At 38.1% G+C, this 18,509-nt stretch overlaps 1 protein-coding gene across 4 annotated transcripts in view; it reads left to right on the top strand.

The window, feature by feature from the left end:
- The window catches only part of MEIS2 (Meis homeobox 2), a 169,581-nt gene that overhangs the window by 49,083 nt on the left and 101,989 nt on the right, over positions 1 to 18,509 (top strand). For all 4 annotated transcript variants that reach the window (XM_072339219.1, XM_072339216.1, XM_072339220.1 and 1 more), the window contains exon 8: positions 1,196 to 1,341. In XM_072339219.1, the coding sequence (XP_072195320.1) occupies positions 1,196 to 1,341 (146 nt within the window). The remainder of the gene's footprint in view (positions 1 to 1,195; positions 1,342 to 18,509) is intronic.

The raw sequence follows: 18,509 nt of genomic DNA, 5'->3' as shown, positions 1-18,509 counted from the left end.
AAAACCACCGTCTCAGCACAATTCCCAGATGTCCTTCCAGGACCTCGGCTTCTTAAACACCAGCAGGGAGCATAAACTCTCCACTTCTCTGTTTTCCTCTTTCGTGTGGCTCCGGGCTAATGATGTGTAAGGAAAACACAGCAATCTATAAAGTCTCAGCGCTGTCCCAGTATTCTTCATTTATTTTGCATTTGATTATGCCACAAGTCGGATCTTGTTTCTTTCCTTTTTTTAAAGTTATTAGTTCAAATATTAATGTAGGAATATGGCATATATTGCTGCTCTTGATTGATGCCTTCCCAAAAACAGGAAGACGTGCTCGTATGAATTTTAAGAAAGTAGGGGTCCTGCAATGCCTTGCCAGAAGAGTTTTTCAGATACATAATTTAGATGCCCTCCAGGCAGGCTTTCAAGGCATTTTTGCTGGAGGGCAAGAAAAAATAACTATGACTGTTAAAAGTAAATGATTTTTGCTAATGCACAATTAATGCCAGGGAAAAGCACAGAAGAGAAAGATGTTGATGGAAAGTTCTGATTAAGTGAGAGCTCTACCTTGATGTGCATCTTTTTTTTTTTTTTTTTTTTTTTTCTTCTTCTTCTTTTTTTTTTTTAATGATAATAATCAGTGATGCAGAGATGTAGAAGTTTTCATGTCATGCAAATGCTATATGCAGGGTTGTACTTGGTGTACGTGTTTGTGCGTGCGTATGTATGTGTGCTGGGGGTGCTACTTCTGGGGAGGGGCTCATCTGACAGTGTATTATGTGCACTGAACAGTGACACAGTTACTGCCACCTCTGCAGAGGGCCTCAAATATATAGACTACAGAACATTTAACTTGATTACTTATCGAATGTATTCAGAATGGTTGTAGGGATGCATTTACAGTGAATGGGTTTTCTTGTGGCAGGTTTTCCCACACTGAATCCTGTAATTGACAAAGAGCTATTGCACTATGTCAAGTGCATGATTATAATTGAATTAATGATATATGCATGTGTGAGACAAAACTCGTATTTGGAAAGACATGGTTTCTAAGTTTTGCATATTTGTATCAGCACTCATATATAATGAGAAACGGTATGTGCTGATCTATCAAATCAAAATAGAACTTGCAACAGTATCTTGGTAATTAACAATACTTCCTGGCTTCTACATGTTGTTTATTTTTCTCTTGTTTTTCTCTTTGTTATAGGGGATGGTTTAGACAACAGTGTAGCCTCACCTGGTACTGGGGATGATGATGACCCAGACAAGGACAAAAAGCGACAGAAGAAAAGAGGCATTTTCCCCAAAGTAGCAACAAATATCATGAGAGCATGGCTTTTCCAGCATCTCACAGTAAGTGGTGCCCAAAACCAAAACAAATTTCTGTTCATATACCTAATGAGGTTTATTCATCATTATTAGAAATGAATTGCCCCCATAATTTTGGACCATTATTAAGGTTCAGTTACCATTGCTTTTTTCTTTTTTTTCCCCCCTTGATTTTTTTTTTCTTGGCTCTTGGAATCATGACAAATCTGAAAGAAACCTATATATATGTATATATATAAATATATGCACATACCTAGAGAGAGAGAGAACGAGACAGTACAAAGTCTTATCAGAGAACAACACCTACATATAAAGTAACCTCTTTTTTCTGCTTTGAACTGTTCAAGGGGGTTTCTTGCTTTAGCATGCATAAAGATATGCTTTCTGGATATTGCCCTCTGTTTACATGACCTTCATACATGTTTAGTGGCAGAGAGAAGCCCAAACTCTGTATTCTGACATAGACTGTGGAATGTTAGAGTAGTCAAAGCAGCAGCTTGCAAACTTGTTGTATGTTAATTCTGTGAGAAATATAGCAGGCTTATGATTTCTCTAGTTCTTGAGCTGTACAATAGAGATAAACAAACACCCTTCTGGCTTCTGCTCAAGTCCATTTTTTTAAAATGCTGCCCATACTCACATCTGGGGGAGAGAGATTAAAAATATGAAAAAGCTATACTTTTTCATGGTCTGTCTTTATTGTTCTGCTTACAGTTGGGTTTATGTGTTGGTGTTCAGATGACTATTATTGCTTCACTTTGAAATCAAAATACAGTTCTACAGAAAACCTAGTAGCATTTTTCGTAGTTTATGTCATGAGGCAAATAACAAAAACTGTTAAGATTATCAATGGATTTCCCCCTTCCTTTCATTGTAAAATTGTTTTTTAAGCCTTATGAAGTAACAAACTAACTGTTATTAACTACCTCTTCTCCTGAGAAGTTTTATAAATATCCCCAGTAGCTGATGTTGGTTATAGTGTAATGATTTTGGGACAAGGTACCCATTTTATTTATGATAGAGACTATCGAACTGCTCTGCTTGCAGCACAGCTAAAGGGGGGAGCAATAGATCCACATTTCTAAACCATCATTTTGATGTAAGGACATTAGTAGCAAACTAAGGTGCATTGATCTGGCCTGTGGGGTCAGGATTAGCTGGAATAGCCAGTGTCTCTGCTGGAGTAGTGGTTATTCCTGCCTCCCAGCTATGGCCATTTCAAAGGTCAGGTGCCCCGTACCCACTTGGCTCAGAGGAATTAGACAGAACATGAGTCTCTGGGCTGATTACTTAACCAAAGACAAAATAATGAGTCCTAAGCAAATACTGACTAATTGAAAGGGCTGTAAATCCATTACATATTGGTCAGGGATAATCAGGAGTATTTAATCACTTTTATCTATTCAGGAGCACTGAAGCTGCAACAGCAAAGCCCTGAACCTTGCCATGTGCTTATTATTCTCATCATTATCAAAATTACTTCACAGCTGTTCTTTGCTACATCACCTCAGCTGGAGATTTACTAACCTGTAAAATGTTTTTAATTTGTAAGTCGAGTGAGTGTGAGTGAAGGGTTTTTCATTTAGCTGTAGGGTATCTTTACAGGAGTAACGCAGGGAGACAGCAAAAAGCATGGCTACAAATAAACCAGTTTCTTTTTACTTGTCTCAGTGTTAATCTCATTTCCCCATATGAAATTTGTGATAACTTATTCTTTTTTTTTTTTTTTTCTTTTTCTTTTTCCTTTCTGCTTTCCTTTCTTGTGTTCTTCTTGAAAGCATTCAACACATGCTCATTAAACAGTTAACTAACTCTCGCTTCTCTTGAGGAAAGTCTTCCTGGCTTTTTGAAATCCCTTTTCCTTGTTTCTGTCTTCTCTCTCCTGACCCTCTCCATTCCACATGAATTGAGGAAATTTGCCATCAGTGGTGAGGATGGCTTCACAAAAATCAAATTAAATGAACACAAAAAAGCCCCAACCCTTTTACCATCCAAGCTTTAATGAGTTTGCAGGTGTTGAAAGATTTACTGTGCTGTAATTCTCAGACCTGCAAACTGATAATGGAGACCCCTGACCAGTGCAATGTAAATTCAGAAAGATTCTTGCCATAAACACATGCAGAGAAGGAAGGGAAGAGAACTCCTGTTTTGTTTTGTTTTTGTTTTTGTTTTTTTTTTCTTCTCCCCAAGATCTTGTACTTTTTCTCAGATTAGCTTGTCCATTCAAAGTGCAGCTCTGGCTGAGTCAGAACAGGGGAATCTGTGATGTGCAATTTTATTGTTTCAAGTAAATATCTTTACAATGGCGGTCCATGATTCAATGTGCATTCCTTCATTACTACTCTAACCTTACTTCAAATTGGTTTGTTCCTCCTTTGTGCTGTATGACCTGTTCTTGTATTACAATAATCCCCTGATGTACCCTTTTTTCTTTTTCTCTCTCTTTTAAAGAAACTAATTGAATTATCTCATTATTTTAATTTGTTAAGCAAATGTATTTTACATCTCAGGATGTGTTCTTAAAGAAGGAGCTGCTTAGGCTTTGCCCCCTGAATGGGCCATTGGTACATTTTGACATTCATGCATTCATTAAGGAGAGGAACATAAAAGAGCTCTGGTTGTATTTTTTTTCAAACACCCAACCAGCATGGAGCAACTTTTCCATAAGCCACAGGGGTCTCTCTACATATGTTCTCAACTGCAAGCCATTGTCACCTATTCTGAATACCTCAAAAGGACAAATAAAATACTAAAGGCCAACTGTAGCAATTGTTAGCTTTTGGTCTCAATATGACAAAAATCATTAACCTCTGGTTTCCCTGGAAGGGGAAGCAGTGTCAGTCCATCTCTTATAGTATGGATTTAACTTGAAATTCCTATACGTTGTCAAATTCAAAGAGAGTAACTCAGTTCTGACTAATTGTATTTACTTATGATTTAAAATAAAGTGATGCTTTTTTCTTTATTAGGTCAGTTTGTAAACTCCTAATGTAACTGATTTTAAAAATTGATTTTCTTAAGTGGCTTTTTGAAGAGATAGGCACTTGAACTCTGATGTTGAATGAATATATCTGACAGTCTGTGTCTTTCAAAACCATTTATACCCCCTATCATGACTTCCATTTTGCAGTGATTTTAATTATATTTGAAATAGGATACACGTACATATTTTTGTTGCTGGAAATCAAATGCAAGGAATAAGAGATTCTGTCATGTTCTTGTTCACTTATTGAGCTCTGTCTTATATTTGGAATTACAACAGTACCGGAAGATGAAAAATCTGAGGATGAATTGGTTGGAAATATGTATGCTTTTTCTGGATAATATCCAGTGTTTAAGAAAGTAGAGGAAATCCTAGTCTGGTATTATAAGCTTTTCAATAGTACATAAAGATTACAACATCAGAAAGGTAAACCTGACATTAAGGCTGTTTTTATTTGAGTTCAAAGGTGGTTGAAGAAAAGAAACAGCAAGAAATCTGACCCAAGCCGAGAGTTTATTCATAGCTCTGGAAGACTCCTTTTCCTCTATGCCAAGGACTCCTTAGTACAGTCAATTAGCCTCTCAGACATCTCTGCTTCCCTCCCTCAAGTGCTTCCCTATTTGCCCCTCAAAGAACATATTTGATCATGAAGTGAAAACAGGAAGTGCTCAAATGTATAGACACCTCCAGTTTACATCCATGTTGAGATTAGGATTTCTTACTAGTGACTATACAGAGCTTGCCCCCCTCCTCCCATGCCCTTTTAAAGGGTTGAGCACCTCTGAAATGTATGTACATAATCAGAAAAGAACAAAGTTTTAAAGGAAGCAATTATTCCATGAAGTTGTACCTCTAGTTGTTCATCCTTCTCTGCAGCATACTGTATCAGAAACTACACTTTTGTTACATTGAAATTTTTTTCCTATTCTTTTACAGAACTGCAGAACAGAGATGTATTTGGCTGGTTGGCTGGGTTTTTTTGCACACTTATTTGGAGTGATGCACTTAAAAAAAAATAAAAAAAAATAAAATTGTTTTCTTTGATACAGTCTGTAAGGAGATGTAACTAAAAGCGCCAGAAATAGTGATGGTAGCATGCAAACTAATGATAGCATGACATTACCAGATTTCCAGCTGATGTTGCTTGGGACAGCAACCCTGGAGTCAGTGCAGTTAAGCTGCCTTTTGTTTGATTGATTCCTTGTTTGTTTTTCTTTTTTTCTTTTTCTTTTTTTATTTTTATTTTTTTTCCCCTGAAGTTCTGTCTCCTAACATTTATTTGTCATTTAGTCTGTTTTCCGCAGCCTTCTGGCTGAAAACTTTGCACTCTACAGTTTCTTATGGAGTAGATTTTGCTTTCACATACCTCAGGGTCAGGCTAGAATAAGTTTTGCTGGAATGCGTTAAAATGAATCAATCACAGCTTTTGTACTTACCTGAATGAATTTTCTTGTGATTGAAGTATTCAGGTGGCCAGATGGAATAATATCAATAGCCTTATTGAAACATTTTTTTCTTCTATTTTTATGTGGGTGTATCTGAGAATATAATGCATCTCTGTCACATTTTAATAAATGACTTACCAAGACTTTTGTGCAGACAGATGTTTTATGCATTAATCACTGGCAATTCAGAGCAAACTTTCAAAATAGTTGAAACCATCCCACCTTCATAAATATCTCTTCCCATATCCTGATTTTAGGAATAATACCTAAGAGAGATTTAGGAACATAGCTTGCTATTGGACACTTGCTATTGTGAAGGCATTCTGATGATTTGTAGTACTTGTGTTGGATTAAACAGTGATGTACTTTCCCAAGGTACACTGAGGAAAGGGATGATATCCTCTGGTAGTACTGTCAAGCTACCTGCATATAAGTTCACAGGGCTGCTGTTCCAATTTTAGCATACTGTGTAGTCAGAGACTTGGAAGAAACTGAGGTATGGTGCTATTCCATGATTTTAGATAGGGCTGCCTATGTGCTGATCTTACAGCCAGGTGAGGACCTGTCTACTGGTGCGAGGAAACCTCTCATACTTGTATGAGCAAGAAATACATTGCCCAGTTCTGTAAAAAAAATTACTGTTCTCATTTTTCATCTGGGTAAACTTTGTGAGGGGAAGTTAATTATTTCTTCAGCTCCTTTGGAAAAATCAGTATCTGAATGCTAAAATCCCATGACTGATATACTGTATCAAGATTATGGAACTGAGATTTTTGCACTCAAAAGTTGTGCTGGTGGCTCACCATCAGACCTAGCCCAGGGGGGCAGAGCTGGCAGCTGCTGCTGGGGTTTACTGCTGCTGGTGGTGATAGTCTAGTACTGCCTAATGTCAGTGGCATGCTTTCCTGTCCCATCTGCACCAGGAAGAGTGTGGAAGATCAGAATAGAACAAAACTATTTATTTATTTATTTATTATTTTTCTCAAAATGCTTCTTCTGCTCATGGTCCAAAAGGCATAATCCTCTGACAACTTATAGTCCGCAGCTAAGCAATCAGCTTTGAAGATTTGAATTTAGTAACAGCCCAAAAACTCATATACCTTTTACAGACTGTAATCTTAAAAGAAAAGGGCTGAGATAGGGTGGGGGTGGGGCTTTGTTTGTTTTAAAAATGGAATCTGAGATTAGATCTGACATTTCTACATCCACCCCCTACAGAAAAGGGAACCCAGGGTCATGGGGTGTGTGGGCCTCAAAAGCTAGCTTTGTCTCTGAGTGGTTAATCTAATCATTGTTACATAGACATCTGTTATTTCTTCTGAAAAATTGATGCTTTTGTGACACAATGATCCATCTATTTAGTACAACAGCCTGAGTAATTAAATTAAAAAAAGAATATTTTTGCTGGAGCATGTATTATAAAACTGCCATACCTCCCTGTACCAGCAAAAAGGCTGGAGTGAGAGGGAGAGGGAGGTGGGGAGTGGGAAGGGAGCGCTTTAAGCCCGGCATTGTTTTCTGCTCGCTTGAGGAAAACATCTGTGAATTGTTTGAACTGAACCTTACCAGGGACTGTCTGAATCTGTGTCATCTCTGTTTAATTTCAGGAAATGATGTCACAGTGCATTAAATAACAATGCTGTGTGATTTATTTTTACTTGTACATGCTGTCCTAAGCATTTCTGTTACATGGCAGTGTTTTCAATTAACTGCAAGCTTTCAGTTTAAAAAATATATTCCATAATGCTTTTTTGGTTATGGGTATTGGGAGGCTGGATGTTTTAGGGGGTCACCAAGGTTCAGGGCTGTCGGAGGGCTCCGGGCCCATTTGTCATGTGCTTATTTGTAGTTGGGACTGGATGTCAGCACTCCCGTCACCCATGGCAACCTCCAGGACCGTTGGTTTGTTACAAAGCGTGTCTGTGGAGGAAAAACTAAATATTCCCAACCTATCCATCAAAAGACCCATTAGATAGTTATAGCGAGGCCTGCGTACTGTAGCTTCTGCCTTTATCAAACTTTCTGCACTCCCCCTTCTTCTGTAAAAGAATAGAGGACATAAGTCAATTCTGTCTGCCATCTGTCGCCTTTATAGCTGTTCCTCAAATTAAAGAGACAGTCCGAAATTTAAATAATCTGATAGAAGCATAGAAAGCCCATGTGTAAATTGTTGCATTTCCATTCGATTTTTAACTTCCCATTTTATTTTGAAGGGAGATCTTTATTGTACTTATTCGGAGATCAAAATATGTTGCATGTTTCTGCTTCAAAAATAGCATTCTGAGAAATATTGGATTTACAGTGTCACAGAGTTGTTATCTAATAAGATTTCAAGTTATATATAGGGTGAATTTCGCACATGCACACAGAGCAAACAATCCATGCACTGTGAATCCTGCAAAGGCTCTTCCATTTTCCCCCTTCTTCCTTTCCTTCCGTGCCCATAGGCCAAGGGCTGCAGGGAAGCCCTTCCTCCCGGCTGTCAGGGCAAGCTGGGATCCTCAGTATACCCAGCAGCCATTTCCTAGGCCTTATAATCTACTTCCCTGTGCAATGCTAACTAATTTTACTTCACCTTCTCCTCCCCCCTTTTCCCTGCCCAGACTGTTTTGACTCCCTCTCCTCCCCAGAAGGCAGCTGTCCTGGCAGGATGGAGGAAGCAGCAGTATGGTTTATGTGGCACATGAGGTCAGCCACTGCCAAACCATCAGATAACATGGCAAGAGGGGAGGTACAAATACTACTTCTCAGTGTAATATTTTACCTGCTGTTTCCAAGCAGGGAATTACTGAGAACAAGTGTAACTAAAAACATGTGCATGATTTTAGTGGGGGCTTGATTAAAAAACCTCAACTGAGCAAACAAAACGTGGCCTAGGTAAAGATATGATCAGCCACTGGTATTTTCTGGTTGTTATTGTCAGCTTATGAAGCTTTGCAGAGTCGGTATAGGATTTAAGTGGAAAGAAGAGAGAACATGAAAGCCCAAGTAATGAATCTACTGAAGTAACTGAAACAAGAAAGTAGCATCAAGAGTGAATTCATTTTTATAGAATTGAGGCCTGAAGGCTCAAAACATAAATGGGCATTTAGCTAAAGCCTATGCAAACACAGTGTTTAAACCCTCCAAGAATGTTGCACTAATAAATGTTGTGCACTACAGTCTTTAAGAATCAAGATCATAGTTGGCAAGAGGTAAGAAGCTTTCTGAATATCTGTCTCAAACTTTCACCACTTAAAACAATTGTCATCAGAACATTCGTAGTTCTTAAATTTCTCTGTAGTGTGTGTACATGAATACATGTACATGTAAGATACATTTTTAGGGAAAAAAAATGATTGTTCTTGTTTGTGTAAAATGACACTGCCTAACAGTTTTGCCTCAGGACATGTTTATTGAGATCTTCCTTTCAAGATCCATGAGCAGAGTAATTGGTTTCAAAGAAGTTTTCTGCAAAATTAGAGAGTTACTGAAAGAAAAAAAAAAAAAGAAGTATGTTTCTGCCAACACTTCCAGAACTGCTAATGAATAGCAATGTCAGTTCTTATTGTTTCGTAGTGAAAAGAGTAGTTTATGGCAGACAGTATTACTTTTGGTGTTGTGGAGTTTGCCTTGAGTTAGGATACTTAGAATACCATGCGTTACATATTTGTGAGTTGATTGGCAGCAGTTGTTTGTAGGATCCAAAGAAATCATTGGCATCTTTAAAGATTTATTATTGTCTTTAAGCATAATGGCAATACAGTTTTCATGCTTTTACATTTGCTATTTTTATTTTTAACTGCTAGCCCCAAATCTGCCAGAACTAATTTCAGTTGTTTAGTCTAATACTGGATGATAGGTTGTCAACTCACTGTATAATGCCATAAAGATTTTTTTTAATCTTGGTTTTACCTTTTTACGATGGCATTTCAAAACATGTACTTTATTTGTAGCAGTTGACTACTTATGTCCGTAAAATGTTTAACATCTCATGACATATTCTTACAATCTCAGCACAATGAATCAGAGTAGCAAATTGAAAACATTTTAGTTTGCTGTATATTAATTTGTTTAATGCTATAGAAATTTGGCCATCATCTAGATTGAGCTTTGAAATAAATTTCAAAGAGGCAGCTCAATATTCTAATGTGGATGTACTATGGATATACTTTATGACTAAACTGAATAGCAGTGGGAAAGCTCCTGTTCACTATACTAAGCATATAAAAGAAGTGGCATTCTTGTTAGAATGTGATTTAGTCTAGACTACTTTGAAGCTTGTTGCACCAATTTAAAACAAAAACAACAACCAAACCAAACTAAAAAAGGACAATGTAATCTACATTTTTAGTTGATGTTTTGTGAACGTACATGGATTTTTATAGAAGTGGTTCTTTCATCCCAAAAAAGGTCCAAATGTAGGTTTAATGTTTCTGTGTTCAAATATTTGCAGATATTTCTCAAATTAGTCTCTAAGAGAGTGTACTTTTCAATCCTGTTTCCATTAGTTTCAGAGCAACTCTGATCCCTTTGGAAAGACTGTGTAACATGAGAGATGAAACTGAAATCATAATAGGTAACAAACAGACAAGCGAACACAATTCTGCATCTTAAGCATTGAATATTATAGCCATTTTACCTGAAAATTCTACTTAACAAGTCTTTGAAGGATCCTCTGTTTTGTGATAGAAAGACACATTTCTTGAGTGCTTAGCTATTTGTCACATTCTGCCTTGTAGCTGAGCCTTCACTACCATTCCCAGGATACTACTTCAGCACAGCCAGCTCAGACAAACTTGGGGATATTTCAACCTTTTTTCTAGCTGTGAATATGGCAAGATACTGTGCCTCAGTTTCCTTGTGTAAACAGTACAGCATAATGGTGGTGACTGCTTTTCAGAGTGCTTTTGATATCTGCAGATGAAAACCTCTGCATGAGACCTGCATCTTATAGTTAGTGTCATCTGAATTACAGAGGCCTGCACTTCAGTTGTGGTTTTATCATGCTGCTGAACTTGCATGTACAAATACTTGAAATTCTGTAGACTTTAAAGGCCTGGGATGGATTTCTCTTTATGAGGGAACATTTAATATAAAGTTAGGAGTGTTATATGCTGCTCTTTGCTGTCACGTTCATCATAGAAGATGGCAGCACATGATTGCTGCAAGTTACTTTAGTGTAAGTGGCTTAGGCTTGGGTTATTTTTGTTTATCAGGTTCTTTCCTTGTTGGTGACCTGAAGTGGTGATTATTGCATGCAAATGGTATCAAATATCTTTCTCAGAAAGTAGCAAGAGAAAGAACTTCTAACATAAACTGCTGGCCCAGGGCAAGAATCAGAATAAAGGGAGTGCAATAGTATTAACAAATGCATCTTTGTTCTTCAAGAAGTCACTAGTGGATATTCCCCTCCTCAACAGCCCAGGGAGTTTCCTGAAGTGAAATAGGACTTTGGCAGCTTTCCAGCCAGTCCCCAGTCTTCTGCCGCCTCTTTTGATTCACCCAGGTGCTTCCCCTTTGTGCATCCCACTTGTGCTTCAGTGAAGAAATGGGAAGCAGGAGAGTGACCTAAGGGACAAAAAGAGGCTGAGAAGTCCCTAGTTTGTGTCAGGAAGCTCCCTGCCTACTGAAGAGTGCATGCAGACTGCTGCCAGATGTTCTGGTAGTTCACAAATAGACTGTTTCAGGGATATAAAATGTGAATAGTGAGAAAGGTCATGAAATATATGATAACAACAGAAATAAGGAGAATAGTGTGGTCAGAATGGCAACATGTATTATTTGGGGCAGTCAGGAAAGGAATGCATTGGTGAATAGGAATGGTATCATTCTTAAACTTCTTTTTGGTTACTTTGAAGGAAAATATATAGTCAAGTATATATTCATAATATAAAGGTTCTTTAAAGGATGCTTTACTTTCAGCTAGAAAGGGATATTCATAGAATCATAGAATCATAGAATGGCCTGGGTTGAAAAGAACCACACTGATCACCCAGTTGCAACCCCCTGCTGTGTGCAGGGTTGCCAACCACTAGACCAGGCTGCCCAGAGCAACATCCAGCCTGGCCTTGAATGCCTCCAAGGATGGGGCATCCACAACCTCCTTGGGCAACCTGTTCCAGTGCATCACCACTCTCCATGTAAAAAATGTCCTCCTTATATCTAACCTAAACCTCCCCTGTCTTGTTCTGTCACTACCCACACTCATAAACAGCCATTCTCCCTCCTGTTTATACACTCCCTTCAAGTACTGGAAGGTCACAGTGAGGTCTCCCCGGAGCCTTCTCTTCTCCAGCCTAAGCAAGCCCATTTTCCTCAACCTTTCCTCCAGCCCTCTGATCATCTTAGTGGCCCTCTCTTAGATCCACTCTAAGAGCTCCATCTCTTTCCTGTACTGGGAGCCCCAGGCCTGGATGCAGTACTGCAGATGGGGCCTCACAGAAGCTGAGTAGAGGGGAACAATCACCCACCTCTCCCTGCTGGCCACCCCTTTTTTAATGCAGCCCAGATCTGCTGATCTCTTTCAGATTTAAAGTATGAAATGAAATGGAAACTTGTAAAAACAGGTAATTGTGGTGAACAAGAAAAAAGGAAAAAATAATTTAACTTCCTTCTCCTTTTTGCCATCCTTTACGGTTTTGCTAGACTGCTTTGAGACTTCTGCTACTTGGCACATCTCTTTTCAGAGCTATTTCTTCTAATTCCATGTGGACATTATACTTCATGAGCTAACATCTCTTAGGGAAGAGAAGTGCCTCTTAAGCTGATGTGAACTTGTCTGTAAATGGTGGGATGGGCTACAGAGTTTTAGGCGAGCACTAAGAAGCACACATTTGTTCTACATCCACACTTCTTACCTCTCACTTTTCCACAGCTTTCTTTGTATATGTGTGATGGATGTTGGCCATCAGATGCCAAGCAAACACTACTCAGACCAGAAAAGTTCTGTGATAGTGCATATGTATCATAGGTACTTGCAGACAACTCACTGTTATAATTAATCTTAGTTGTCCTGTCTCTGTAGAACTTTATTTCTTATCCCACAATGTTCTTTTACTGTAACAAACTTGAAAAGGAAAGGAAAGGAAAGGAAAGGAAAGGAAAGGAAAGGAAAGGAAAGGAAAGGAAAGGAAAGGAAAGGAAAGGAAAGGAAAGGAAAGGAAAGGAAAGGAAAGGAAAGGAAAGGAAAGGAAAGGAAAGGAAAGGAAAGGAAAGGAAAGGAAAGGAAAGGAAAGGAAAGGAAAGGAAAGGAAAGGAAAGGAAAGGAAAGGAGCCCTTGTCTCTTTTTCTCTCTCTTTTATTCCTCAAACACTGTCCTTTTAGAGAGCATTAATACTTGTAAAGGAGTGTACAAGAAAATAAAACATCTGTAAACAACAAAACGGTGCTTTGCTAGTATGGTTGTGAATAAACATAGCTCTAGAACTGTTAAACTATCCAAAGTTTAGCTCCTGGGATCTGAATCCTACTCAAAGCCTTAGCAGAAAATGTATGATACTGTACTCTCCAACTCGATAATGCTGTAATATGCTCTGCTGCCTCCTGAACAAGTGCTGTGGCAATCTTCTTGCTGAGGCTGAAAACTCCTTCAAACAAAGCCTTAGGGCTCATGAGCTTTCCACCCAGTGCCCTGTAGGCTCACTCTGCGAAGAGGTATCTAGCCTAAAAGAGGCCAAATATCACACAACTGAGCTGGTGGGAAATTCAAACTGTTCTTAGCAAAGAAGTCAATAGAGCTGCTGTAGTGAAAGGTAACGTTCAGAGTGAGATCACCGTGTTATGATCTCACGCTGAACATCAGCACTGTTTTTTCCTGATGATTATGAAACTAGCCTGAGGCCAGTCTGGTGAGAGGCTAAGAAAGATATAGGAGAATGCTTGGAGAGTTTGGACTACCAGGGCCCTTATTCCCCCCAAAGCGTAGCAGAGTCTGAAAGAAGATGAGAGAAATGTGAGCTGTATTGTTATTTTCAGTGCTCTTCCCATCCATCCCCAAAATAACAGATCTAGACACAGACAGAGAATGTGCATACTGAATCACTGAAAAAGCACAGGCTGCAAACAGAAAGGAAAAGAAGTTAATTAGGGGGAACAAAATGCCTTGCAGAAATAATGGAATTTAACAACCCCCCCCCAAAAAATTGTGGAGATTGTAAAGCAATCTGTGGAAGTGCCTTTGCTTAGTACTTTTAAAACTAGACTCCAAAAAACATTTGAAGAAATGCTGCTGAGAAACATCTTGCCTTCCTGGGGTTACACTAAAGTAGTGTTGCCTGAAGCATTTTTCATGCTTGTGTTTTCTTATTAATGATTAAAATTTGAAAAATATCTTGAAGTTGGAGCTGTTTTCAGAAGGAAACCTCCCAAAATTTGGCTTCATTCAATCTATCTATTTATTTATTTATTTATTTGTATTTGTTTAAATTTTTTAAGTGATATTTCATTTGTGTGTCAATTGAAAAATATTGTAAAATTAATTGACAAAGCCAAATGGAAAATGGGTTTGGGACCCAAAATTAAAAATTAAGCTTGGTAGAAATATCTAATTACCATTCCCTCAGGCAAAGGCCTGAGTACATAGCTGGGAGCCCCAGTAGGTACTGAAGGTCAGTGGGCACGGCTTCTGTCAGTCCAGCAAAGGAAATGAGATGGAGTTGAGGGCCTTACTTTAGAAACTCCTTTTTCAAATACTCAGGGACAGAGACCATGTCACAGTTTGTACGCTGCTCTCCATTCACAGTGTGAGAGGTTTCACTAATTGTCACCAATATCAGGGAGAGCTATAGGTCTGTTACCAACTCTTATCCACCACTTTAATGTTCCTAAATTTTCCTGGCACTTCATGAAAAGTGAAACCTGAACACAATAAGTTGGATTAGTATTCAAAATCCACATGGATTTTTAAGGATGTGGATTCTTTACAAATTTCATTCAAAATAAAGCCAATTATGGATTTTTACAGAAATTCCAACACCAAAACAGGTGAAACATGGCTTTTTCACCCATTTTTCACTTACAGACTATATGCCTTTGACTCCAGGATTCAAAGCAAATCTTGGGCCCTCTGAGAGGCAGAATGACCCCAAGAAAATATTGACTGAGTGCCTGCTGACTACAACTGCTGAATTTCACACACAGCTTTACTCAAAAGCAGAAAGAAGAAAGAGATAATATTTTGAATTTAAAATGAAATTTTCCTATTGAACATTACTTCATGATAATATATCTGTGGGGTTCCACGTTTGTCTCAATGACTTCCAGATCAAACAAGCTCAGTTTGCACATCAAAATATGCATTTCTCTTCTTGTTGCCAGCTCCACAAAATTAGCCTGGGATCTGAGATCCAAGCTGGATTCTTTCTGGCTTATTTATTGGCAGTAACAAGGATTTAACAATAACAGTAATGTTGCAATTACAATAGTAAATCTATGCAATTACAATAATAAATAGATGATGGAGTAGCCAGAATAAAGTCCATTTTTTCTAGCCTATAGCTAGGCAGGCTTCATGAAGAAAAATAGCAGAAACTTCTATTATGGTTTGAAGTTAATGGAATTTTTTTTTTTTTCCTGTCAGCAGAGAATCAAATACAATTGAGACACACAGAGACATAAATCTGTTCAGTAAGTCAGTCACTTTTCGAAACACTACTGCTTAGTTTAGTTACTATTATTCTTTATTTTTTTTGGCTCAATATAGTCTAGTGAGTTAGGCCCATTTGAGACATTTTTTGAAGAAGTGACAGGGCAAAGTTTTCTTTTCCTTAATTCTTTGAGGAATGGGCTTCTGTATCCATCTTAAAGATGCCATTGGCATGTGGTGTCTTTTGTATGTTCTTGACACAGTTCAGAAGACACCTGTGTGAAAAGAGAGCATAGTTTTCTACTGTATGTTGAAACGCGCCTCACTGTGAAAGCAGTGAGTCCTGACCTTTGCTCTCATCAGAACAGAGCGTATTCTGGCATGGAGCTGAGTTTTCCTACTTCTCTTCAGAACTGTAAATAATGTTAGTACACCCTGAATTCAGTGCATGCAGCACTTTACATTACTATTGTGTATCTTAAAATAAACAATATTGCAAGCTGTTTATTTTGGTGTTACTATGTATGCATTTTTTAAACAGTGGTTACTTAAACAAATGTCTCTGTTCCCACAGCACTTAAAAACTGCTGTTTGCTCATTGTGGTTTTTGGGTTTTGTCACTTTTGTTTTGATTATTTCTGAAAATCACACTCGAGGATACAGAAGACAGGAGTAAGTTGTACTTGATCCAAACAAATGCTTCATGTCACAGCTTCTTCTTATGCCAACTTTTTCTTTGTTCCTAGCAGAGATAATAATTTTGGTTTAGATCAAACTTAAAGATCAACAGTACTACAGACTGAACTAGACTGTCCTCAAATGCGTTCTACAGGAGATGCAATTGTAATCAGAATTTTACCCTGAGAAAGCAAAATTGTTTTAATATTATTAATACAGATTATTTATTTACTGGTCTGCAAAATAGTTGATTCAGCAGAAGAAAATCTGGGGAAGTGAGGGTTTTCACAACTCCTTTCCCTCTCTCTCATTTGCCTTTGTTCATCCATCCTAGAATTCTCAAGGGTCAGCATCAGGTAGACAAAATTTTGCAGCTGGAAATGCTGATGGATGGAAAAGTCATTATGAAAGACATTATCCTCTTGAGCCACATTGCCGTGGCTTTGTGGCTGTCTGTCTACCTAGGGAACTGATGCTTGCTGGTCTGTAGCAGCTCTGCTAGAGGGCCATGTGCTCTACGTTGTTTTTTCACCTTTAGTGCTGAACTTTCAATGTGTACTCTGCTTTTTCTATGCCATTTGCACTATTCATTGATCTTGATGTGTTCAGCTAAATTTAAGTATAAGGATTAGAAAGAGACTTCTTATTGCTCCCACTGCTTACCCTCCATGACTATTCAAAAAGTAACCATGTGTGGCTATGTTTGTCATTCTGTAGATGTTCTGTCTGACTTGGAAAATTTTTCCCAGGTTATCTTCAGTTCATAGTTTTTGCCAGCAAACAAGAATACTTATCTGAGTCTTTGGAAGAGTGTACTGTCTGCTTTAAGTGGCTGAAGATCAGAGGCTTTCTCTGTGTGAATATTTCTCCATATGTGGAATACTGAGGTTTGCATAGGGAGGCTTGTCATATATTCTTCAGCTGGTAGTTGTGATTTGTTGTGGTGTGTGTTGTTAAAGAACAATTGTCATCTTTACCGTCTTCTGTCACTCAGAAATAAGAGGAAGAATATGGCTGTTCAGTCATGACAGTGCTGTGGTTGTTCTTTCCTGGAAAAGGTTTAACAAGAGTGCTCCAAAAAACCTGCAAGTCAACACTTGCATATGACTTATATTGGCCACTGAGCTAATCCCTGGCCAGTCCCTGGAGCAGTCACCAGCAGAAATGCTTTGTTTCTTCATGCTTGGACACTGCTGAGAACTGAGTCTGTATTATTAATTTGTGGAACTTGTAAATGCTGGCTGTCTTTTTACAATCGGAAGTAATTTCTTCACTCAACTGCTAATTGCCCCATGATTTTAATCAAGCAAGATGATTAGATAAGGAAATCTAGTGTTTTAGAAAAATTGTGAGTGCAGCTATTTTACAACTTCTGTTGACTATGAACCATTTGCCCTTCTTAATTATGGTCTTCAAAGATAAACAGGTTGAAGGGAGTGCTATGGACTTTGGCACAAATGCAGCATATTTCAGTGCTTTGTTGTACACAATCTGCATTTTTGAGAAAGAAATAAAAAGCTGCTTGTATCTTTTTAAGATAGTTAAGATTAATTATTTTTTTACTTCTAGCTTAGAAGGTGCCTAAGGTGACTTTCAGTATTGTGTGTACACTTCTTTACCTCCAGACTTTTATACATTGTGAAAACCCTGCTCATTCAGCAGAACTATGACCATTAGTGAGAAAAGGTAAAGACATAGATGGGGCCCTTGAACTGTGGTCATTCTGAGACTTGATGGAAGACAGTATGATGCACAAATGTTCCACAGCGATCCTATTCACTCTTAAATTTCTCAGCCAATTTACAAAGCTATTCCATTCCATGTGTGTGTGGTTTTTTTTGTTTGTTTGTTTTTTTTGTTTGTTTGTTTTGTTTTTTTTCTTTTCACCCGAATAATCATTTTCCTCATACAATACCACAGGTCTTCCAGGTCTTATTCTTCCAGTGCTTTTCTCACTGTGATATGGACTAAATCTGCTGCAATGCTGATTTTAATATATGCATTTAAAACAGTGGGTTGCATACCATTTTTCAGTAAAAATACTATGCCAACACCCTAATTTGTGGCTGAGATTACTAGTGTCATTTACATCTGTAGATGAATTTTCCCTCTCTTCTACCTTAGCAACAGTAGATGGTAGAGTGATTAGCATTTTTTTAATACTGTTAACAGAAATGAAAACCACTTAGAAGCAGGTAAGTTTTATGAAAAGGAGCAGGCAACATTAAATATTTTAAAATCATCTTGCCATGTGTTTGTTTTGTTTTTAACAAAACAAGATCTTTATTGGCCACATCAGTGGAACAGGTGCACACTCTGAGGCCAGGTTACTGAACCAGGTGAGGGTCAGCAGTGATGGGAGCAAGAAGTAGTGTGAGTATAACAATCAGTATATCCTCAAAGCTCATGCTAGGCAGACGTTTAAAGAATTTGTGAGTTGATTGTTTCTATCCAGACAAATGTTTAAGAGCCATCAATGCATCTACACTTTCTTTTTGGATCTAGCCATATATTCATGAGC

This window comes from Excalfactoria chinensis, chromosome 5 (genome assembly GCF_039878825.1).
Source record: "Excalfactoria chinensis isolate bCotChi1 chromosome 5, bCotChi1.hap2, whole genome shotgun sequence".
In the NCBI taxonomy this organism is placed as follows: Eukaryota; Metazoa; Chordata; class Aves; order Galliformes; family Phasianidae; genus Excalfactoria; species Excalfactoria chinensis.
The sequence above is the reverse complement of the archived record's forward strand: the minus strand, read 5'-3'. Positions and strand labels throughout refer to the sequence as shown.